Source organism: Salvelinus fontinalis, chromosome 38 (genome assembly GCF_029448725.1).
Source record: "Salvelinus fontinalis isolate EN_2023a chromosome 38, ASM2944872v1, whole genome shotgun sequence".
NCBI classification, from domain to species: domain Eukaryota; kingdom Metazoa; phylum Chordata; class Actinopteri; order Salmoniformes; family Salmonidae; genus Salvelinus; species Salvelinus fontinalis.
This window is the reverse complement of record NC_074702.1, coordinates 20,987,084-21,010,541: the sequence shown is the minus strand read 5'-3', so window position 1 is coordinate 21,010,541 and position 23,458 is coordinate 20,987,084. Positions and strand designations below refer to the sequence as shown.

The following is a 23,458-nucleotide window of genomic DNA, read 5'->3' as shown; positions in this document are numbered from 1 at the left end:
TTTATTACAATCAGTAAGAGTGTCAAACTCTTACTGATTGTAATACTCTCAATACTTTGGCCAGCAACACCAGGACCGTGAGTCCCAGCAATTATGTGAACCTGACCACTCCCAGGGTTGGGTGAAATGAGTCAGTTAAAAAACAGTACTTCTATCGACCTATATGCTACTGAACTTTTTATACAAAGTGTTGGCCCTATACTCCATCATAGCATTTGCACTTCATGTAACCTTTTGATCAGCTCAGATTGTTACATTGTAAGAGTGTGTGCCTCTGTTGTATCGAACAAGTGAACAACACTTGTTCGATACAACAGAGGCACACACAGGTATCCCTGGAGCAATAACAGGGAATAACAGAGGCGCATCAAGAGGCACATCAAGCATAAAAGATATGCTACGGCTTGCCAATGGTAGCGATTCATTGGCAGGCAGGCCTACAAATTGTATTAGATACAACAAATAGTATACTGTATATGCAAAACACTGTGCAATATACGCATGTTATATTATGCAGGACCGGTTTGCAGTTCTACTTCCGGACAACTAAATGGTCATTTACCTTCATATTTATATAGAAGGAACTTGTCTGTAAGATCTTACCCCTCCTGGGTATCCGCCTGCGGGAGCACCATATCCAGGATAACTAATTTCTATGAATGAAAATAATAACATTGTGATACCAACTGGAAATAAAGTATCCCCTTCCCTGACTTGCCCTTCTTTACATACAAGGGGAATGTCGGGTGTCTGAATTTACAATAAACAATGGGAGGGATGAATTTGAGTTTTAGGCTGTTGTCTTTGGCAACCTTTATTTGGAGTAAAATAGTGGATGCAGTTGAACAGAAGTCAAAGTATAAACGTTTACCAGAGTATATTTTGTTAACATGAATTGAACACTCGAGGAAGTAAATGGTATATTCCAGGCATATTCCAGTGTTTTAAGTTTCTTTGAGGCTCATCACTTCAATGCACTATTTCCAGATTGGCCTTGCATTAACATGTGACCAGCTGCCTGCCAATCATGTGACAGTAATACTTGTCAACAAAGATAAATGCAACGCTGACTGCATTTCTCTAAGTAATAAAGTAATACTATAGATAGTAGTAGTACTTATAGTAATAGATTTGCATATAGTGAATATGATGCCAAATTGTGAGTTGTCTCAATTGTTTCTGTGTCTTACTATTGTGATAAACAACATTATTTTCACCAGGCCAACCATTGCATTGTGTATTGTATTTTGTGTTTATTTTATGTGTGAGTGTGCATGTTCCTAATGCTACTGCACAGCATTAACTGTCCAACAGGCTAATAATGTTGTACTGTATTTGTGTTGTATTTTAATACAGTAAGACCACCAAGAGTCATCATTACATCATTACACAAGATCAGAAACACTCTTGTCTCAGAACCATTGGGGTGCACTTCCTTTCTGGACAGGAAATACTGAATCGTGCCTCCACTGAAAAGCTGTTCTGCGGCTGACAGGATCAGAGGGCACTGCTGCGGAGCCCATGCACAAATCTGGCTCATCTCTAGCCTATAGACCTGCTATTATCAACTAGGGAATCAAACACGCAAAGTTATTCTTCTTTGCCTTGGTATACAGTAGAAGCCCTGATTGAGATGTATGGACAGAACCCTAACTGGTTGTGGTCGAACGGGGAGCCTCTACGCCACCACAGGCACCTGGGCAGACTTGGCTCAGCAACCCTGAGGCAATGGGAGGATGAGGAAGAAGGAAAAGAGAAAGAACATGCAATTTGGACCAGGGAGCATCCAGCAATCTGTTGCTATACTACAAGTAAGAGTGAGGTGTATGAGTTAACTGTGAGAGAATATTGCAGGCTCATTGCAAAATAGTTCAGGGGATTTTCATTGCTTGTCTGTTTCAACCCTGATTTAGGTTTGTTTTTAAGTGGCATGCCTTGTTGTTTTGGGGTAAACAGGGTTTATGCTGGTTTGTATCAAATAACATGTTTTCCCAATTCTGCTATTCTGAATTTGCTTACCTACCACTGCCTCCGTGCTTGCCAGTGTGGGCAGATGACTTGTGACTAAGTGTCACGTTCCTGACCTGTTTTCCATTGTTTTTGTATGTGTTTAGTTGGTCAGGGCGTGAGTTGTGGTGGGCATTCTATGTTATGTGTTTCTATGTTGGGTTTAATGTGTTGCCTGATATGGTTCTCAATTAGAGGCAGGTGTTTGACGTTTCCTCTGATTGAGAACCATATTTAGGTAGGCTGTTAGTTTGTGGGTGATTGTCACCACACGGGACTGTTTCGTTTGTTTAGTCTGTTCGTGCGTTCTTCGTGTTATGTAAGTTCGTTTGTTCAGGTCTGTTGACTTCGTTTATTGTTTTGTAGTTTGTTCAAGTGTATTTTCGTCTTTAAATAAATCATTATGGATTCAACCTACGCTGCATTTTGGTCCGACCCTTACTCCTTCTCATCCGAGGAGGAGGAATTTGACAGCCGTTACACAAAGAGCCTTGCCCAAACTCGGCAGGCCCATTGGCAGGCCAAAGAGACAGCAGGACCAAACACGTGATACAACGACAGACTGCAACAAAACAGCACCCAACCTTCCATCCTACCTTATGTCGTCCCTTCTCACCACACCTTACTATTATCGCTCCTCCATCTCTTCCCTTCCCCTCTCCCAGCCTTCTATCTCCTCTCCTTGCATCTCGTTATCCACGTTTAGTCTTCATCTCCCCTATTCCCATTTCTTTGTATGCTCATTAATGTGCTATCCAACATAGACATAATGCCATTTGCTTGGTTTCTCCATTCACTTGAATACCTTTAGACATCATCAATGGTATGAACAGAAACTTTTCGTCAAATGTTCTTAGGTTCTCTCCTCTGTCCCGTGTCTTCAGATGGCCATGGCCTCACCCAAGAGTGTGTTCAAAACCACTGGGGCTGGGCTTGTACCGAGAGTCCCTTTGGCCCTGTCCACACAGACCTAGTTAGCATCCAAAGCCAGAGTGACACAGGGCTAGATGCCCCTGAAATGTGGATGGATGTCCCCCCACACCAGCCCTCTTTGGCTGGTGCTGATGGAGAAGAATCATCCCAGCATTGTTTAGGCAGTCAATGGAGGAGCCACAGGACAGAGGGCCATGGCTGTGTTTGTGTGCCTGGACCAAGTGAACCAGGAAGATGTTGCCACAGTTGGGCTGGTTCCCCTCTCTTCAATTTTGGAAGTAAGTGTATATGTCTGTTTATGTGAAAGAGGGTCATTCTTCTCTATGGTCATCCAGCATGGCTGCTATGTAGTTTTTTTCTCTAATCAAATACTTCTGTTTCCCAGTGAGGAAGACAATAATGGTAGGCGTCGAGGTGGAAATAGTGGAGGAAGTAGCCTATGAGGACACAGAGACACTTGAAGTAATGTAAGTAGTTAAATGATTCAAGGTCATGGTTTATTTACACATTGCTGAAGCACATAAACATAAAGTAGGGCTATGCAGTAGCTAATGTTTGTATGTCTTTCTTTTTAGATCAGAAGGAGTCTATCCAAATTATTTGATGGAAACCATATTGCTGCATGATGACCAGCTTTTCCCCACCTAAACATGCATTCCTTCAAAAGTTGTTTGCAAGGGAACTTTCTGTGTTTTTAAATGTGAGCCTTGTCTTTTGAATGTATTTTACATTTATTTAAATGTAGTTTAAATATTTAAATGTATTTGAAATACCATTTAAAGGCCTTTTTTATGCCAGTGTTATGTGAGGTTCATTAATTATAATTTTTTTACCCAATAAAGTAAGAAAACCTTTGCTTGTTGTCTTGATTTGAACTTCTAATGAAGATATAATATATGTAACTTCCAAGACCTTCTGACAGTCTACACTTGCTTTGTCCGTCCAGTGCTCCAGTACTCTGCTCAAGTATGGCAAGTCTCACAGCCCACCAACACAACCAACTTGAGAAAATCCAACGACATGCTATCAAAATCATCATTGGCACAACCTACACCTCTGTATGCAATGACCTGGGCTTGCAGTCCGTGGAGTCCCGCCGCACCCACCTGCAGATCCTTTGTCCAGAAGCTTGCAAAACCCCAGCAACAAATAACGTTAGCTGCCTCAGACGATAGATAGGACACGTCAGTGTCAGATCTACCCATCGAATCGTTCCCCCTATTCGGACTGACAGATACTACAACAGCACTATACCTTACTTTGTGAAGCTGCTTAAATGTAATATTTTATACTACATATCATGTTTTATTTGATTTACTTACTTACGTAGGCCTATGTATGCTGCAATTCAGCTTTTAGCGGCAAACGTGTACAATTAAAAACTAAACCTTAAATTCATTTTGATTCTTCAATTACCAGAATGCACCTCAGTCAGGCTTACGTCATCTACATGCGCCACACAGCTAACGCTATTAAAATGCGACTGTGGTGCTGAACAACGTTCGAAAATCTGCATACCCAATATAGGTTGGACATTAACTAGTCAAATGTAAGGAAACCCCTTTTAATGTAAACACAATTTAGATTTTACCTGACTACGACATGTGCGATTCACCAGAAAATCAAACGCTCCAGGCTCGTCTGCGAAGTTTGGAAGAGTTGACGGAGTTCACCGAGAACTGCCAGAGACAACTGAATGAGCTGTTCGAGACGCTGGGATGGAGACGGGACCTGGACAACGGCTCAGTTCAGGTAGGTCAGGAAGATAGTTAGCTATATTTATTCAACTGCTCAGATACGATGGGTGGTTCTCCTAGCCCTGAAAGCGCGGCGTTCTTTATAGGACTAGTTCACCCCATAATCAATATTTTCATAACGTTACCTGAGCTAATATCCGAAAATCCACATTTAAAATGTGCACCATCTGTTGTGAATGTGTTGCTAACTAGATATGAGGCCTCCAAATAAATGGGGAAAACCATCGAAGATGGGAGATTCATTAAGTCTCTGTATACATGACATGCATGCTACAACAAGCAGAGATGAGATTATAACTTGTAAATGACCTTCCACAGGAGCCGATGGAGGTGTGCCCCTATGACCCGAACCACAGAGTGCCAAGCAGGAGCATGGAGAGACACAAAGCCACCTGCCAACTCAGCCAGATGGGATACTCCCATGAGGAACAGGTTAAAGAGCTATACTGTATCACATATGCACACACATACTCTAATGAAATATCAACTGAGCCATCAACACCCTTTGGTGTTGCTTGTCATTAGGGTAAGGATTTTTCCTGACCATAGGGCCAGACCTAGAAAAACTGGACCCTATAACTAGAGCGGACCAAAGTGGTGAGGTCAAATGATCAGGAAAGACTCTCCACCCTAATTATGCAACAACCTTATCTGTTACTATGTTCTTAAAAGCTTTTAAAAAAGTGAACTCCTTTCCTTTCCCAAGGCTGAGATGTATGACACCTCTCTGTGTTATGAGAATGCCAGCATTACCAGCTTCACAATGGGTGAGTGTCACACTATTCCACTGCAAAGTGAATCTCAACTTAATGTAATAGTCAAAATTCCTTGGACTGACCCTGGGTTGGGGAAGCCCAATGCTTGTCTCATATCTTTCTTTTGTTCTGCCTCACCTGTAGACAAACACACCCAGCAACAAGTGATTCTACAAGCAAGAGCAAGTGCACCGTCAATTAGGACAGAGGGACTGTACAGCCAAAGTAAGGTCATTACACCCTTACATTAGTGTTAGGTCACTGATAAAAACCCTATGCTTGTATTCATGGCCATCAGCGTTAGTTTGACTCTGTGGTATACATGCCCCACAAAATATTTATGCCTTTATTATTTTATTCTTTAATGGTCATTTCACCAAAGAACAACCAATGTTTATATTTTTTTTACCAAGCTCGTAGGTCTTCGGTGCCTTGCCCATGTCTAAAAAGGTCTCCATTAACATGCATTAATTCATTATTAACACGGCGAAATATGGTGGCTGTTGTTTTTTATTTTATGATATAGTTTCTTTGCGTTTGTCAACAGTACGTGTTCTGTGTTTTGTTTTCAGTGACAGGGGTGAGTAATTACAGGAGGTTCTTCCCTCGTTCAGGCTTACTGATTCCGTGCAGTATCCTTTAATGCCATATCCTTTCAAACATGCTGCCTCTGTTGGCGGCATTACACACGTACGAACACACACATTTTCCCTGTACGTGTTGGGGAAAGGCCTTTACTATTTTTTAACCCTTTAATACTGAAGGTGATCATCTTGATGAGTGATTATCTCAATGTGATTAATGTGTTCTTAAAAGCTTTTGAATTAGTGACTTCTCATGACTCTATCTGTACTCTGTTGTAGCATGTGAGTGTGTGTAAAGCCCTTTTCATTGTGCTGCAGGTGAATACTCCACAGATCCTTCAGAAGTTCCTCAGAACCACAAGCGAGCTATCTGTGACCTTACTGTGGCAGACCGACTGGCTCTTTTTGATCACGTGACAAGGGAGGCCAGCCAACAGAAGGATCAAGCTGTTGCAACCGACAACGAGGACCTCTATGTTGATTTGGTGGCCAAGCTCAAAAAGGGTAGGCCTATTAAACATTAACTATTGAGACCAGTAGTATGGTTTAAACCAATTTTCCTATGAATTGCTCCTCTAAATTAATTCCAGTGAGTCTGTTGTGTTTGTTTCTGTTCTTCAGGTAACGATCAGAACGAGCACAAGTCTCACCTGGAGCTGATGGCTGAGATGAGGGACTACAAGAGACGGCGGCAGTCTTACAGAGCCAAGAACGTCCACAACACAAAGAAGTCCTACACTGAGGTGTGTGGGGGTGTGACTGTTTCAATAGAATGTTAATGGATGTACTTTACTTTGAGGTGTGTGTGTTATATCTGGCTATGTTTTTCATGAATCCTGCAGGTGATTCGGGAGGTAATTAATGTCCACTCTGTTGAACTGTCCAGTCAGTGGAAAGAGGAGGAGAGGAAGGACGAGGTTAGAGAGTCCAAACATGCCCCTCATAGGTAATCCAACAATTGTCTTCTTACCTACATGACGGCTCATACAAAATCCAATTAGCACTGTAATACTTATCTGAGGAGCATGTAAAAAATAAAATAAAAACTGACTCCACTGAACCGTTTGTCTCAGGAGAAGGTCTGAGGACAGGCGGTCTGCCTCTACAGAGTCCCGCCAATCTCATGTCAGCTCCAGAGATGGACCCGGCTCCCACCACAAATGCCACCGCAGCAAAGACCCCAGCCCAGAGCAGAGCCAGGAGCGCAGCCGAGAGAAGGAGAGCAAGAAAAAGAGAAAGAGGTGAGTCAGAGTAGTGGATTGACTGAATATCATTGTCTCATGCATTCAAATCTGACCGTGTTTAATTGTATGAAGTCACCATCAAGGCTGGTTGCAGACATTTAGTGGTTGATGAATGCTTTGGCTGTATATATGTTTGGTGAATTGAATGTGTGGACATTCACAGGGATTCCTGTTCGCCGGATGAGAGACCTCATGAACGAAAGAAGAAAAAGAAGAAAAAGAAGAAAAAGGAAGAGAAGTGATTTTCAAGTTTAGTACTTTGGCTTGGAAAACCAGAGATTAGGTCAAGGAGCCAACCACAGCTACGTTCCAATGTTCATAAGAGCGTACCACTTACCACGCCTTCATACTAAGTGCCCAATTCATGGCTTCATACTAAATGGTATGCATGGGTCGATATTTTAGTTTGACTCACAGACAAATCTTTCTTTGATGTAATCTAATGATGATATTTTAAAGCAACAGTGCAGCTCTAAACATTTGTCTTAAACTGAGAGGTTATTAAATGCCTGTTGTATTAGATTACAGAATGTAAATAAACTGTTAGAACACGATTCTCGGAATTCTGTTGTACATTCACAATTACCCCTGTGTTTGATTCACTTCCAAAAAAAGTTAAATGTTTAAAGTTAAAACTACATTATGTTTGAACTTTGAATAGAGACTAAAAACTTCATATGTGTACTTTAATGATCATGGTCATAATCTGTGTGTAAAAGCTTTTGTGTGTATGATGGCCCTTATTTAGAAGTATTCAGAGAACTAGAAAAATGACTTCTGTAAAGTCACAATTACTTGAGAATTCATGGTTTACTTCCTTTTTTTAACAAGAACTCTGCATAAACAATTGTCAATGTCTTTCCATATTGCGACTAGAAATAGTCAGAAACATCTACACATTTCCATTAGATAAATATATTCATGTACCGGTAGTAATTTAGGTGTAAATGGCCCTGCCCAGGCCAAGCCTATTGGTTGAGGCCCCTCAGAGCAGTTTGTGCATTTCTCAGTGTGTACTGTATGGAATGTTGGACAGGAGTGTCATAGCTGGCACACTTTTACCAGCAGGTCAAAAGGACACAGAAGGTCAATCCTGGAGTCAATGTGCATCTGCAGTCTTTTAATGATGGGATAAAAATACTTTTCAATATCAGTCACAACACTATTCAATTGGTACTGAGTTTGATCACCTGTTAAACCGTTACTTTAAATTGGTATTCAATTCATTATCAGAATGTCCATTTATGTTTTTGACTGAATGACTAGAATTGACCTTAACCTTTACTGTACTACTTGAACATAGCTCCAAATGTCAACATGTGAATGTTTTTAGTCATTGGGGTATTTGCGACCTGCAGAACTGTCAGTCTACTAAAATGCTCACAACAAAATGTACCCTGCACTAGTCTCCTCATCTCTATTTTAAACCCTCCCTCTCTCTGTATTTATTATATTCTCCTTACTCTCTCATCCCTCTCTTCTCTCTCTCCTGTCTTGGTCTCTGTCCCTGTGTGTATTTGGGGTTAGGGTTAGACTCAGGTATTTCTCACCCTGTCAAGGAGAAGAGGCTGCCTGAGAACCTTATGGAACCCTGAGAGAGGGAGAGCAAGGGAGAGAGCGAGAGGAAGGGGAACCAGTGCCGTGAGTGGGGAGTGAGAATGCTGTAAAGAGCACAGTTCAGGGAGGAAATAAACTGGGCTTTTCTGTCTTTATTTATTTTTTAACTGGACTATCCAATACGTTGAGTGAGGGTCTGGTCTCAGTGGATTATACAGAACCAAACAGACATAACCAGCACCATGGGAGCCCCCAGGGTGAAGGTAAGCAAGCAGAGCAGGCATCATGGTCTAAGAAGGTTTCTGAGATGTTGCTACGCCAGGTTCTGGATGTGAACGCTGTGTTTGGTCCAATTATGTAGTGTGGTTCTTGGGCCTAGGTTCTCTGGTCCGCAGGTGGTGTACTTAGTGATGCTGGATTGAGGAACCTAATCTAACTATTGGTTGTGTAATGATACGGTAATGAGGGTTTATTTTTGGTACTGTGTGAGAGTGTACTTGACATGGACTGATTTAGCTGGTGTGTTGTGAGCATAAAGAAACCTAAATATACATAGGCATTTAAATTAAATACTATGTGACCTATTTTCAGGATGATTAGCCTAGTGGGTCACATGCAGCCCCTAACAGTGTTTGAGTTCCCTCTGAATTAAGGGTAGTTAGGAGGTAATTACTTTAGTTTGTACGTTTCTCAGAAATGTGCCGATTTGACTTTATTTACCCTACAGAGCACTCCACTGCACACAACAGCAAGTCAACCGACAAAGCTTAAAACTTTACAACTTTGAGGGGTGATTTTATTTTGACAGTTTGGGTAAATGTATGTTTATTTGTTAACGGTAGATAAATATAAATTAACAATATCAAATTTGCATCATTCAAGAAGTTCAGGATCTCAGTTTACACTCTGGATACAGATGGAAGCAGTTGCTTTTCTTATTTTTTGCAGCAATTCTTTGTGGATAGTATATTACTATTCAATGAATAGTGATTATATTGGAGAATTAGTCAAAGGAAGCTTTTTCATGACTACTAATTGTTCAAATGGAAGGATTAAGGTTAGTGGAGGTGAGCAGTCTGTATCCCACACTGCACCTCAGTGTCCCAGGGGACCTGGAGGTCGGTGGTGATCACCGATTTACACCACCAGGCAGACGTATGGCGTCAACTCTGCAATGCAAAGCATTCTGGGTACTTGCCCAGGTAATGAATGGAATACTCCAAATCAATTGGTTTATTTCAACAGACTAAATTATCTGTGTTATCATTGAGTATCATTTGTCATGTATACACTGACATGTATTTATTGCTTAGGTGCTCTTATTCATTGTCTTTTAATAATTTATTTAAGTCCATTATAGACTACTGCACAAGTGTTTTATTGATGTCCTCTTTGGAGTTTTGAATACAAAGCTGGAAATGGCATGGATGGAAAGTGGTGGACTCATGGTGGACAGACAGCTGCTTGACCTCACAGCAAACAGAGAAAAGGCCTTTTACCATCTCAGATGAGTGGGATGAAGAGAGCCTTTAGAGTACAGAGAAAGTGCCCTGGAATGTGAGAAGGGCCTGAGAACTGCTGTGGCTCACCCTGTGGTTTTACCCTAACAAAGAGCTTTTTGCGCCTGTATTTCTCATCTCTATCTTGTTCAAGGCACAGATGAGCTCTTGCCTAAATCTACAGAGCATAATACAAACCTATCACCTGGATGGCTGATCCCTGCAGAATCTCCTCCCACATCTCTCATGTCATGTGACATCCAATAGGCTGCTGTTACTCCAAGGATGTGACTTCAGTTTATTGGCCCATTTTCTCTCTGGAAAATAAAAGAAGCTACTCTATTTTTGGACATGATTTAGCCATATGGCTCAATACCAGAAATGTAGGCTTCGTGACATGTTCCAGTGTGTCTTTTAACAAATAGTGACCAAATATTACAGCCAACTACCCAACCACAGACCATCTTTGGTCATCTCCCCTAATAACATATAGCCTTTTCTAGTGATGGTCTGATAGGCCACCTTGCAGCCCAATTTTTATTTCAACAACCCCACAAATTGTTGCTTTCTGTGAATTCAATTTGAAGTAGGATACACACACACACTGCTTGTCGTACAGTATATACAGTTTTATGAAAATAAAGTTAGCATTTTTCTTATTTAGCAGATTCATCATAGGCCTAGTAGGTAGGCCTAAATGTAGACTTTTAGCCTACTCCAACTGTAGCCTAGGCTTACTGCAAGCCTATATGATATATGACTATAGACCTATGATCTTACAGATGTCATATTATGATTGATATGAAATCTGATGTTTTTTCAAGAAATTAGTCAAATATAGACGATATATATGTTGAATATTATTCATACATGTTACATAGCCTACAAGTGGGCAATTAATACATGTCTCGAATGCCTAGACAAGAAAACAGGGTCTTTAGTTGAAGGAGTTATGTGCGTAAACAACACCAGAGGAAGATATAGCTGACATTTTAAAAGGGCTATGATAATTGGGTATTAAACGTTCTTAGTGATCCATTAGCCTTCATTAGCTTAGACGTCTACAGTCACCTAATTTTTCGTCCTCAAAACATGTATTCATTTAAGGAGTTAAAAGTGTAACGAAATAAGAGCGCATGCAGGCTATTCATTTTTAGCTGAGAGGTCTTCCATTTTCCGACAAAGGTAGGTCTTCCAACCATTAGCTTTTGTTTATCTTTATAGCGGCGACGAAATAGGCTACTGCCTACATGGTAGTTTTAACCTTGCTTTGTTTCCCCCGCCTTTTCTACAGGTGTCCGTTATCTCGCCGCTGCTCATGCTCCTATTGTGCACCCCCCCCTCCCACGCGCAGGACGAGTACTCTGGTTACCACTCAGGTGAGCTGCCTGACGTGCACTGTTAGCACCATTAGCCTTCGCGACAATAGCTACTGCAAATTATCCACATTTCTAGAGGTAAGCAAAAACAGTAGGTTATATCTTGATTTTGTTTCAGTTGACCTAGATTGTGGTTAAAATGTATAGACGTATATTCTCATGTCACCACAATGAAACATTTTTGATAATTGAGTACAAACATTACATTGGTTTATCTATCTAATAACAGTCTAATTTGTTTTGTAAACAGACTATCATTTTACTGGGGAGGTTTCAGGCTTTTTCAATTATTGTTTCAAGATTGTTCAATTATTGTTTTGTTTCATATTAGGTGATGAACACACCTATGAGGGCTCCTTGGTCGACAACTATGAGCATTCAGGATACCCACAACCAGGTAATAACTACAACATAGCAAAGTCCCTTCCCTTAGTCAAAAGCCAGAGTTTGGTCCAAGCCTTCAGAACCCCTTTATGCCTCCTCCAAATGGCTTTTATGCATCAACAAACCAAATCATTTTTCATGAATAATGTGAATTGCTGGTGGGAACAATGTCTGTCCCCACTGCAACACAAAAATACTTAAATTCATGTAATTTTGCCCTTGAAACATTTAATTGAAATACTGTAGAATTCCATTAATTCCTATGGAGGACTGCTCCTACTGGGCAGTGCCAATATGGCTGACCTGTGGCTTCAAAGCCTCTCAATGGCCAATACATAGCATCAGCAATCCAGGGTTTGTATACATCATTGGATGGAAATCGACAGAGGTGTGGTCAGATTATAAAGTATTTTAATACCCTCCTGGATCCAAAATATACACTGGGTGTACAAAACATTAGGAACACCTTCCTAATATTGAGTGCCCTCAGAACAGCCTCAATTCTTCAGGTCATGGACTCTACAAGTGGTCGAAAGCATTCCAGAGGGATGCTGGCCCATGTTGACTCTAATGCTTCCCACAGTTATGTCAAGTTGGCTGGATGTCCTTTGGATGGTGGACCATTCTTAATACACACGGGAAACTGTGGAGCATGAAAAACCCAGCAGCGTTGTAGTTCTTGGCACAAACCAGTGCGCCTGGGACCTACTACCATACACCGTTCAAAGACACAAAAATCTTTTGTCTTGCTCATTCACCCTCTGAATGGCACACATACACAATCCATGTCTCAATTGTCTCAAGGCTTAAAAATCCGTCTTTAACCTTTCTCCTCCCCTTTGTCCACACTGATTGAAGTGGATTTAACAAGTGACATCAATAAGGGATCATAGCTTTCACCTGGTCAGTCTGTCATGGAAAGAGCAGGTGTTCTTAATGTTTTGTACACTCCGTGTAAGTACACTAGGTGTACAGTCAGACACTAACTACTACTACAGTACAAACTCTAGGGTATGATGCTTCCTTTGACATGAACTAACCTGTAGAATGCAAACATTTCCCTCTCACTTGCCTCACTTAAACACCTCCACCGCCCGACATTCCTCGCTGGCAGAGGAATACCCACCGGAGCACACTCACAGCTATGAGGAGCAGCAACCTTCATCTGGATATGACCCCTATGCACCAGCCCCCACCAGTGTGAGCATGATCACAGAGGACTCCTACCCCTACACCACCACCACACAGGTGAGGGGAAGTCAAGGGGGAAAGTATGTTATGTGTAATGTTTAGTAATGGCATGTCATGTAACATTGTGTTCTGTCATGTAAGTTGATATCATGTTATAACTGCAGGTGCCATACGAGCAGGAGCCCTACGAAGAGTCGCTCCAGGCCCCTGATGGTGGGGAGGCTTCTCTGGGGGAGGAGGGGCCAACAGACTGTAACTGTGAGCCAGGAGAGCCAGGGTTCGCTGGGTTTGCAGGGCCCAAGGTAGGACGAAGGCTCTAACCTAACGCTCAACGCCATGCAAATGGAATTTAGAACCTTATAAACAGCAAACATGCATGTACTTTGCTGATTAATACTGATTAAATGGCATTTAAATAGCATTCACTGGGTCCATAAGTGATTTGCATTGTATGGGGGTAGCTCACCCCATCCACCACCATCCTGTGGTATCCTTCTGTTTTCTGGACTAAACAAAATATCAGTCTGTCTGTGTGTCTCTGTCTGTCTGTCTATCTGTCTGTCCAACTAGGGAGCCAGAGGACTGCAAGGTAAAGATGGCTTCCCTGGGGCTCAAGGACGGGAGGTGAGTGTTAATTGCTGTATAATTACTATATCAAATTCATAGTGCATGCCAAATTACACCATCCATTGTGCTTAATCAATGAATCACTGCTCATATCCCTATTGGAGGAATGCTGTTGATATTGTTCCTGTGTGTTGTGTTCAGGGGTACAAAGGATTCAAAGGAGTACTAGGAAGAGGAGGAGACACAGGGCCTGAGGTGAGGAAGTCAAAAAAGTGAAATAAAAGACCTCACACAAATACCCAAAGCAGCCTTAGACACTATCCATCTCCCTAAGCGAGGCTTGAACCCAGGTTTCCCAACCCCACGGCAAACATGCTTGCCACAACCTCAAAAGAGAAACAGTATCTCCCTGGGAGGTATGTTTGTAACTACAAAGTCTGGCATCAACATTACACTTGAACTTGACTCAACAGCTATATTGACTTTTGCCATCTCTACAGGGTGAATCCGGGCCTGATGGGGAGGACGGTGCCTCTGGTTTCTCTGGAGCCCAGGTAAGTAAGAGGCCTCTAGAGGATATCACAGATGTAATGTATCTCTCTTTCATTGTTTTGCTCTGATCTGTTTCTATGCTCTGGTCTAAATTCTGCAACATGGCACAAGCAATGTAACTTTTTCTATATTGATTATGGCCAGTAGATGGTGATCTCTTTTATTATTCAGAACTGGAGAGTGGCACTGTTGTGTAGTTGAGGTGACTGGCTGAGCTTCAACAACTATGATCACCCTTTCTCATTCTCTCTCTTGGTCTATACTTTATTCCATTCTTTTGCACCTTGTCTCTCATTCTTTCTCTCTCCTACAGGGCTTGCCTGGTCTTCCTGGCGATCCAGGTGAGAATGGGGTGCTAGGACTGAAGGTAAAGACCCTTCCTCAAAACCAGACGGGCATCCTACAAAATATGTATCACATCAAACAAAATCACCCTCTACCTAAAAAGCCATTATAACCCCATATCAAAAACAATGTGGCCCTTCACAAAATCTTATTTGAATGTTCACTAATAACAGCCCAAGCCACCATAATGTTTGACTAAAGTTTAAACCTACAAGAAACAGCATGACATCACATAAAACCCCTGTTATACCCCCGAGAACCAATATGACATCAAGGAATTCCAAAATGACATCACTGAGTACCAGTGTGACATTACAGAGAACCAGTATTGCCACGGTCAAGACAACTTGGAACTCAGAAACTCTTAAAAACTTGTTGTAGAAAGATGAGGTCTGAGTTTTCCACTTGGAAAATATCAGAATTGACCAACAGGAAGCGCTACGCAAAAAACATAGGTACATTTTAACTTAGAGTTTCTGAGATTCTGAGTTGTCTTGAAAGCATCATAAGACACCACAGATCACTAGTATGACATAACAGAGAACCACTCTGACACCACACAATTCAGTTTGAATCCTCATAGATGCAGTATTGAGGTCAATCGAACCTGACCAAAACAATGGATTTGCCATGGAAACGAGTGGGAGAAAGGGCCGCGGGGGAAAGATCCTGAAACTTCTCATTGCCCGTAGCAAAAATATCCTAAATTTAACCTATTGTTTATATGTGTATTTCACACTATGGTGAGGTAAAAATTGGCGTATAATGGTTTTATGGTTGTCAACCCCAACACATGTTCATGTCATCATCACCAATCAACTGTATTACAGTTAAAAATGACTTTGACTACCACCACCGATTTCAGTATGCTAGCTATGCTAGCCAGCTTATACGAACGGAAGTTAGCATTTAGCAGTCACTTCTAAACCTGAAAAAGGACAACTTGTAAATGTTATACAGAGAAAACAGACAAATATATCGAAATCACATCTAAGTAACCACATTGACCCTGTTACGAATATCCACTTTGTTGGATCAGAGTTGATGAATGTGTGCCAATATGGTCATTTGGAATGGTTTGCATTTCATTGACTTCTTTACCGCATCCATCAGGTAAAACCTGCAAAAAGGTATGACATTATAGACCACCACTGTACCACAGAGATATCACAGAGTACCAGCATGACATCATAGAATACCACTATTCCATCACAAATATCAGCTAATTACACCAAAATAAATCTTCAATGACAATTTGAAACTGTCTCTATGCCTGAGTGTGTTCCTTATCCTCAACAGGGTGACATCGGTATGGAGGGGCCACGCGGCGGAGTCGGGGTAACGGGTGAGACTGTGAGTATTGACACAATGCAGCTGTTATGTTTTGTAGGTAACCATATTTGGTTTGATATCAGAGATTTTTTTCAATTCATCTCAAATAAACAAATAAACAATCCATAGGTTATTATTGTGTAATTACCATTGTACCATGGGTTTTCTAAGGAAATCCACTACCTGGTCATTTCTGTAGTGTAAAATAAAGTGCTTCCTCAAATGAGTGTAAGGAAATTTGGTACAAAATCCCCAGCATGTTTCTGTCTGGCCCTACTCATGTGTTTAGTTCTTTGTCTTTTTCTAGGGTCCAGTTGGTGAGGCAGGGCCTGGTGGGCCTGATGGAACTGGAGGTATCAAGGTAAACATTGTGGCCACCACAACTCAACACTATCCAATCACAATTGTTGCCACCACTCAGAGTTGCTACCACAACTCAGCACACACTGTCTTCTCAACATGCTCAAATCAATTCTGCACTCAGCTCCTTACACAGCTCTCATTAGAAGCAATACAAGACCGTATGATGTGAAAGCCTCAAACAGGCTATGTGATGTGATCATTTCCATTTAACATATAAACAACATACAAATTATTGTTATTTGTTCTGGCCATGTTGAGACATTTTTTCCCCAACCTTTCTTCTCAGGGATCAACTGGAGCAGAAGGGAAACAGGGTCCTGAGGGAACAGAAGGGGAAAAGGTAGCGCCTTTCAACCTCACTTTGTGACCATGGTTAATTAAACCGTGGTTGAATAACAATTTTATTTTATTTTTATTTATTTTTATCTTATGACTTCAACTTCCATTTCCCCTGTCTAAAATGTCTTCCATCTCATCCTTTCTCTTCCACAGGGTCAGATTGGAGCACCTGGATTCTCAGGAGACCATGGGGAGATGGGCTATAATGTAAGATGGATGTCTGTCTATCCGTCACACCATTCATCTCTCTGGAATTGGGTGGCCAGTAATAAACTGGTCCTGAACATCTCTAAAACTAAGAGCATTGTATTTGATACAAATCATTCCTTAAGTGCTAGACCTTAGCTGAATCTGGTAATGAATGGTGTGGCTGTTGAACAAGTTGAGGAGACTAAATGACTTGGCGTTACCTTAGATTGTAAACTGTCATGGTCAAAACATATAGATTCAATGGTTGCAAAGATGGGTAGAGGTCTAGCCGGAATAAAGAGATGCTCTGCTTTTTTGACACCACACTCAAGAAAGCAAGTTCTGCAGGCTCTAGTTTTGTCTAATCTTGATTATTGTCCAGTAGTGTAGTCCAGTGCTGCAAGGAAATACCTAGTTAAGCTGCAGCTGGCCCAGAACAGAGCGGCACGTCTTGCTCTTAATTGTAATCAGAGGGATGATATAAATACTATGCATGCCAGTCTCTCTTGGCTAAGAGTTGAGGAGAGACTGACTGCATTACTTCTTCTTTTTATAAGAAATATTAATGTGTTGAAAATTCCAAATTGTTTGCTCAGTCAACTTACACACAGTTCTCACACACACACACACACACTTATCCCACCAGACATGCCACCAGGTCTTTTCATAATCCCCAAATCCAGAACAAATTCAAGAAAACGTACAGTATTATATAGAGCCCTTATTGCATGGAACTTCCTTCCATCTCATATTGCTCTATAAGCAGCAAACCTGGTTTAAAAAAACAGATGAAGCAACACCTCGCGGCACAACAACTCTCCCCTATTTGACCTAGATAGTTTGTGTGTATGCATTGATATGTAGGTTACGTGTGCCTTTTTTAAATGTATTATGTAGTTCTGTCCTTGAGCTGTTCTTGTCTAATGATGTTCTGTATTATGTCATTCTGTATTATGTTTCATGTTTTGTGTGGACCCCAGGAAGAGTAGCTGCTGCTTTGCAACAGCTAATGTGGATCCTAATAAAAATACCAAATACAAAAAATACCATTTGGACCTCTTGTTTGTCCTTCTCTACAAAGACTATGCTATTCCCTACATGGAGGGAGACCAATAATCCTACTAACATGCTTTTTCTTTCTGTGTTTTATAGGGGTATCCTGGAGAGCCAGGAGGCAGAGGAGAGACCGGTCACAAGGTATGTTTAGGGGGAGAGGAGTAGTGTTGTTTTCACAGAAAGTACTGTGGTTGCTTTCAAAAGTAATTGGCCCTTACTCTTCACAGAAACTACTCTGGTTCCCCCAAGATGTATGTGTGTTTATGGGTGTTTTCCCTAAACTGCATACTGTTATATTTTCACTGAAGGTTTTGCTATTGTTGATTTCGTGAGTCATGTGGCTGTTAAACACTTTTGGCCATAACTATAGCACGTCCTCTGCGTGGGAGATTAGATTGATACTGTAGTAGCAATGTCTCCCTTGCTCTTTTCTCTTCCAATTTCTGTTTTCTTTGTATCTCTTTCATTCCTCTCTCTCAGGGTGACCAAGGCCCAGGGGGCATGCCAGGCAGTGATGGGGAGCCTGGAGAGGATGTGAGTATCAGTATGATAACCACTAAATTAGTAATCAATAGGTAAGGAATCTGTCGATGGGATTTCTCCTAACAAACTACATTTACTGTTTATTTTCCAGGGTCCTCTTGGAGTTCCTGGGGTGATCGGCTTTCCTGGAGAGTTTGGACAAAAGGTAAAGTGAAGGAGAATTGCATGCTGGGTATCAGGATGACATCATCACAATGGCTGAGATATATAATCCAAACATGTCTAGTTGACCTGTTCTGCTGTTATGACATGGATGTAATTTGTTATATTGTACAGTACATTTATTCAAATCAAATGTTATTTGGCACATGCGCCGAATACAACAGGTAGACCTTACCGTGAAAGGCTTACTTACAAGCCCTTAACGAACAATGCAGTTGTAAGAAAATAAGAGTTAAGTAAATATTTACTAAATAAACTAAAAGTGGACATGTGCTTTTAATACTTTTAATATGAATACTTTGTGAATAATGTCCGGTCTTCCCTCTTAGGGTGCGAGAGGGGATCGTGGTGTGAGGGGACCTCTTGGGAGAGTAGGAGCTGGGGTAAGACAGGCTTTATAAACTGGGTGGTTCGAGCTCTGAATGCTGATTGTTTGACAGCCGTGGTATATGAGACCGTATACCATGGGTATGACAAAACATTTATTTTTACTTCTCTAATTACGTTGGAAACCAGTTTATAATAGCAATAAGGCACCTCAGGGTTTGTGGTATATTGCCAATATATCACTGCTAAGGGCTGTGTCCAGGCACTCCGTGTTGCGTCGTGCTTATGAACAGTCCTTGGCGTGGTATATTGACCATATACCACACCTCCTCGGGCCTTACTGTTTAATTATAACCACTACATGAGGTGCTCTAATCTCAATCACATGTGCACAGTAGACTACAGATCACAGTACATAAACTGTCACTTCCACATTCCTCAGTAAATTCCCCTCAGTGTTGTTGTTAATTAGATTTAAATTCCTTGTTGCTTGAGGGTTTTGTGTGGGTGGACAAATAGCTATGTGATATTGTTGACAGTCAAAACAGGAAGGTAACAGATATGTTGGTAAAGTCCCTGAAAACAGGAGATCTGTTGGTAAAGTCCCTGATAAGGTTTCAGTGTCAGGTAAAAACACAGATGGTCATTCTGTTTTTAGTTAAAAAACCCAGCTTAACTGTCAGAGATGTTATGACAATAGTACCGTGTATCTTGTTATAAGTTTAGACAATTAAGAATGATCTGTCATTGGAAATTCAACAAAATTCCTATTTTTGAACAAAGGTTCTCATTCTAAAGTGTGTGTGTACAGTATTTGCAGCAGTTTACCTATATATATTTCATATTATAGGGGCCTCAAGGAGAGAGAGGAGATGCAGGAGTTCCAGGGAAACCAGGACCTAAAGGCCTGCAGGCTCAGCCTGTGTGTATATGTCATTACTCAAACATTTTCACTACCACTACAATTATCATCACTTTGATGATTATGTAATTGTTGATTTCATGCTTTGTTTCTAGGGAGCCAAAGGGGATACAGGTCCTGATGGTGAGAAGGTAACCTTTTATTTACGTTCCCCATCAGACTGCTAAATTACCAGTCTCTCACAGTTTCTCACAGTTAATCAAACACACACACACACACACACACACACACACACACACACACACACACACACACACACACACACACACACACACACACACACACACACACACACACACACACACACACACACACACACCAGTAAGTGAAAGTGAATGTGTATTGGTCATCTACTGTTTATGTTTGGGTCTTTCCTTTGTGACTGATAAGCTGTAATAAGCAGTCCTATCATTGCCATGGCATCGTACTGACTCATCTCATGTGCTGATTGTTCCTTCCTCAGGGTGGAGTTGGAAGAACTGGAGTGAAGGGAGGGAAAGGAGACAAGGTAATCATGTGACAATGCCGAGGCGACGTCACTCATGTGTCTACTTCCTGTTTCCATTGATGTAGTGGGACTGATTTTGTTCTTACTAAAAATGTTTCTGTTCCTCTTTCCAAACAGGGAAGTTTTGGAGCACATGGTGACAAAGGACAGGTTTGTATACTTCTTTCTGTGAATGTATGAGTTTTTGTTCACCCTAACTCATTCTATGTCACATAAAAACCATAATACTGACACAATAGGTTGTTCCTAGATGACAGCAGACACAACAGCACATACAGTACAGTGTTGAGTTCCTGTTACATTATAAAATCCTAATATAACTGTTTTAATTAGGTAGAAGTATTGAGAAGTAAATTATTTGATTAGGTAGAAGTATTGAGAATTAATTGATTTGATTAGGTGGAAGTATTGAGAATTGAATGATTTAATTAGGTAGAGGTATTGAGAGTTAAATGATTTGATTCGGTAGAAGTATTGAGAATTAAATGATTTTATTAGGTAGAAGTATTGAGATAATTGAGTTTAAATCGTGGCTTTCTGCACTCAGTGACTGAACAGTGTCCCCCCTCTCTCTGTCTCCCTCATTCCCCTCATCCCTGAATGGCAGCAAGGGGAGAGAGGTACCATCGGCCCTGATGGCATTGTTGGACGAAATGGACCCCCCGGCATCCCAGGCTCCAGAGGAGAGCCAGGTCCAGGCGGTGACCTGGGCGTCAAAGGTGGCTCTGGACCTAAAGGAGTGTCAGGTGCCCCTGTGCGTATCAGGAGCCAACTCCAGTCTGCCTGGAGGAAGGGTCTCCCCCTTATTTTACATTGACCCATATCTAGCAATAACTTTTACTGACTGATTGATTGATCGATTGTTTAGTTGCTTGGTTGATTGATTGCCTGCTTTTTTACCTCAGGGCCCTGGGCTGACAGATGAGCAGGTATTGCAGCTGTGTAAAGGAGTGGTGACAGCCCAGATCTCCCAGTATGCAGCTTCCATCCGGGCCAAGTGTTCCCAAGGCTGCCCCATCAACAACCGCACACTCATTGGGCCGCCCGGAACCAGGGGACCAACTGGAGACTCAGGCAAACCCGTGAGTCACACAGCCCCCAAACCAACCCCTATCTACTAAGGAAAGCCTTTATTCCAAATGATGATAAGTTCTGTTGACCTCTCTCTCTCTCAGGGTAAAGCGGGCAAAGCTGGAGTCAAAGGAGCCAGGGGCATCCAAGGGGACACAGGAGTGGATGGTCAGAAGGGGGCAGAGGGGGAAAGAGGTATGTACTCCAATTGTCTTAGTTCAACCAAACTTGATAACTGGTAAACAAAACTCCTGATCACAAAGGCTCATTTCAAGTGAAAATTAGTGGAGCACATTTGTAGTGTTAGCTTCAGAGTTCACTCACAGGCTCTCTGTTTTACTCCACAGGTACAAAAGGTCTGAAAGGAAAGGGGGGTGAGCCTGGTAAAGGTCTGCCAGGACACGATGGGCATCAAGGCCTCAGAGGTAGGACACTGTTTCCACTGGTGTGAAACTCTCAGGTCTACCTCAAAATTGCTTGTCTTAGAATTGTTGGAAAGTATCTGTAACTCACTTCCAGATTCACTTCAAAAGGGATTGTGTGGTTCTTATTCAACATTTATGTTAGCAGGAAGTCTTCTTTTTCAAGAGAACTTTTAAGACGCGACCTCCAATTGTTTTATTTTTTTCACAGGGCTGCCAGGCCACCCAGCCGAGCCAAAAACCGGTATGGCAGGTCCTAGAGGGCCCCGTGGTTTCACAGGCGCTTTAGGCCAGCCTGGCATGGCGGGAAACGCAGGAGTGCCCGGCTTCTGTGAGGCACGGGACTGCAGCATTCACGCGTCTGTGATGCGCAAGGAGCAGGGCCTAGTGAAAGGACCCCGCGATCTAAGCCCCAAGATCTAACCCCAACAAGGAGCTTCAGGAAGGGGTGAAGGAATGGTCCACGATGAGGGGTCATGTTGGACGATCGCTCCATGGCAACGTTGGGGTTAATTCCATTCACATCTCAGCCATACCAGGAATTGAAGTTGACATTGAGTTTTGAACTGGGAAATGACCAATGTGTACAGCGTGGATCTTTTTGAATTTCATAGCTAATTCAATTCCTGTAATGACTGGTATTGAAATGGAATTCATCCGAGCATTGTTCAATGAGGCTCACCAGTGGTGGAAGGGTTTGGTGGGACACGCTGGACTCTGCACAGGGAGATGAAGGCTCCCAATGAACTCTAATGTTTAGGCATAATTGATCACTTTTTTTTCTAGGCCAAAACAATCCTTATGAATTTTTTATGCTAAAACTAAAAATGTAATTGTCTTCCTCCAAGCAAACCATAAGTAAAGGGTCTTGAGAAACTGGCTAAAAGAAATTGGCAGAAAATTAAACTTGCAGGTGTCTCTGGCTACCAGTCAGGTTTTGTTTTTGATATGATCAACAATGCTGCGCATACATTGAAAATAAAAAGTTATGTAAATAATTTTGTAAAGTATCGCAAGTACATGTACTGTGTGTTCTGAAATATCACTGTTTTAGATAAATTCTGTCTTACTTTTCGTAAGATGAGTCCTCACTTTTTTGTCGCCACAGTTTGAGTGTCTTTCTGAGAATGTGGTCTCTTTCAGTCATCTCATGTTATTTGGGTTAATCGAAAGAACCCCGTTTTTTTTACCATTTACAGATGTTCACAGACAAGATCAAATTGATCAAAATAAAATAAAAACGTACTATTTGATATTATTTCATATTCAAAATAATACATTGACATTTGTTATACAGTATGTATTGTATCTGGAATTTATAGAGTTAGATAATCTGCAAACGATTTGTAGGACAGCACAAAATGTCTGTCGATTAAATTAATTGGCTATATTCATTGGATGGAGGTTTTGATTTATTAAATAGATTTATGTCATTATTTATTTTGCATGAATAATAACTTTCACATGAAC

General features: G+C 41.4%; 2 protein-coding genes across 4 annotated transcripts; both read left to right on the top strand.

The window, feature by feature from the left end:
• The first annotated feature begins 1,432 nt into the window (after positions 1-1,432).
• LOC129837357 (U11/U12 small nuclear ribonucleoprotein 48 kDa protein-like) lies at positions 1,433-7,834 on the top strand. Of its 3 annotated transcripts, none has more exons than XM_055903459.1 (12): positions 1,434-1,811; positions 2,892-3,218; positions 3,326-3,407; positions 3,521-4,692; positions 5,016-5,129; positions 5,404-5,464; positions 5,597-5,677; positions 6,355-6,540; positions 6,658-6,779; positions 6,879-6,982; positions 7,110-7,277; positions 7,444-7,834. In XM_055903459.1, the coding sequence occupies exons 4-12, from the start codon at positions 4,543-4,545 to the stop codon at positions 7,520-7,522; spliced, it is 1,065 nt and encodes a 354-aa protein (XP_055759434.1). In that variant the 5' UTR covers positions 1,434-1,811; positions 2,892-3,218; positions 3,326-3,407; positions 3,521-4,542; the 3' UTR covers positions 7,523-7,834. The 3 variants fall into 3 exon arrangements, with proteins under 3 accessions (XP_055759432.1, XP_055759434.1, XP_055759431.1); XM_055903456.1 differs by having other exon boundaries at positions 1,435-1,811; positions 3,516-4,692; XM_055903457.1 differs by having other exon boundaries at positions 1,433-3,218; positions 3,516-4,692.
• Positions 7,835-7,923: 89 nt separating this feature from the next.
• On the top strand, positions 7,924-23,246 carry LOC129837356 (collagen alpha-2(IX) chain-like). The gene is made up of 26 exons (XM_055903455.1): positions 7,924-9,100; positions 11,631-11,715; positions 12,047-12,112; positions 13,214-13,347; positions 13,455-13,592; positions 13,861-13,914; positions 14,059-14,112; positions 14,358-14,411; positions 14,723-14,776; positions 16,054-16,107; positions 16,394-16,447; positions 16,736-16,789; positions 16,942-16,995; positions 18,130-18,174; positions 18,514-18,567; positions 18,668-18,721; positions 19,068-19,121; positions 19,916-19,987; positions 20,083-20,118; positions 20,451-20,495; positions 20,613-20,645; positions 21,103-21,249; positions 21,401-21,577; positions 21,671-21,761; positions 21,914-21,991; positions 22,200-23,246. The coding sequence occupies exons 1-26, from the start codon at positions 9,080-9,082 to the stop codon at positions 22,409-22,411; spliced, it is 1,974 nt and encodes a 657-aa protein (XP_055759430.1). The 5' UTR covers positions 7,924-9,079; the 3' UTR covers positions 22,412-23,246.
• The last annotated feature ends 212 nt before the right edge of the window (positions 23,247-23,458 follow it).

Coding starts and splice junctions, on each gene's coding strand:
- LOC129837357 (XM_055903457.1), top strand. CDS start 4,543: ATGTGCGATTCACCAGAAAATCAAACGCTCCAGGCTCGTCTGCGAAGT. Junction 6,780..6,878: donor CAAAGAAGTCCTACACTGAG/GTGTGTGGGGGT, acceptor TGAATCCTGCAG/GTGATTCGGGAGGTAATTAA. Junction 6,983..7,109: donor TCCAAACATGCCCCTCATAG/GTAATCCAACAA, acceptor CGTTTGTCTCAG/GAGAAGGTCTGAGGACAGGC.
- LOC129837356 (XM_055903455.1), top strand. CDS start 9,080: ATGGGAGCCCCCAGGGTGAAG. Junction 11,716..12,046: donor GTACTCTGGTTACCACTCAG/GTGAGCTGCCTG, acceptor GTTTCATATTAG/GTGATGAACACACCTATGAG. Junction 21,992..22,199: donor TGGGCATCAAGGCCTCAGAG/GTAGGACACTGT, acceptor TTTTTTTCACAG/GGCTGCCAGGCCACCCAGCC.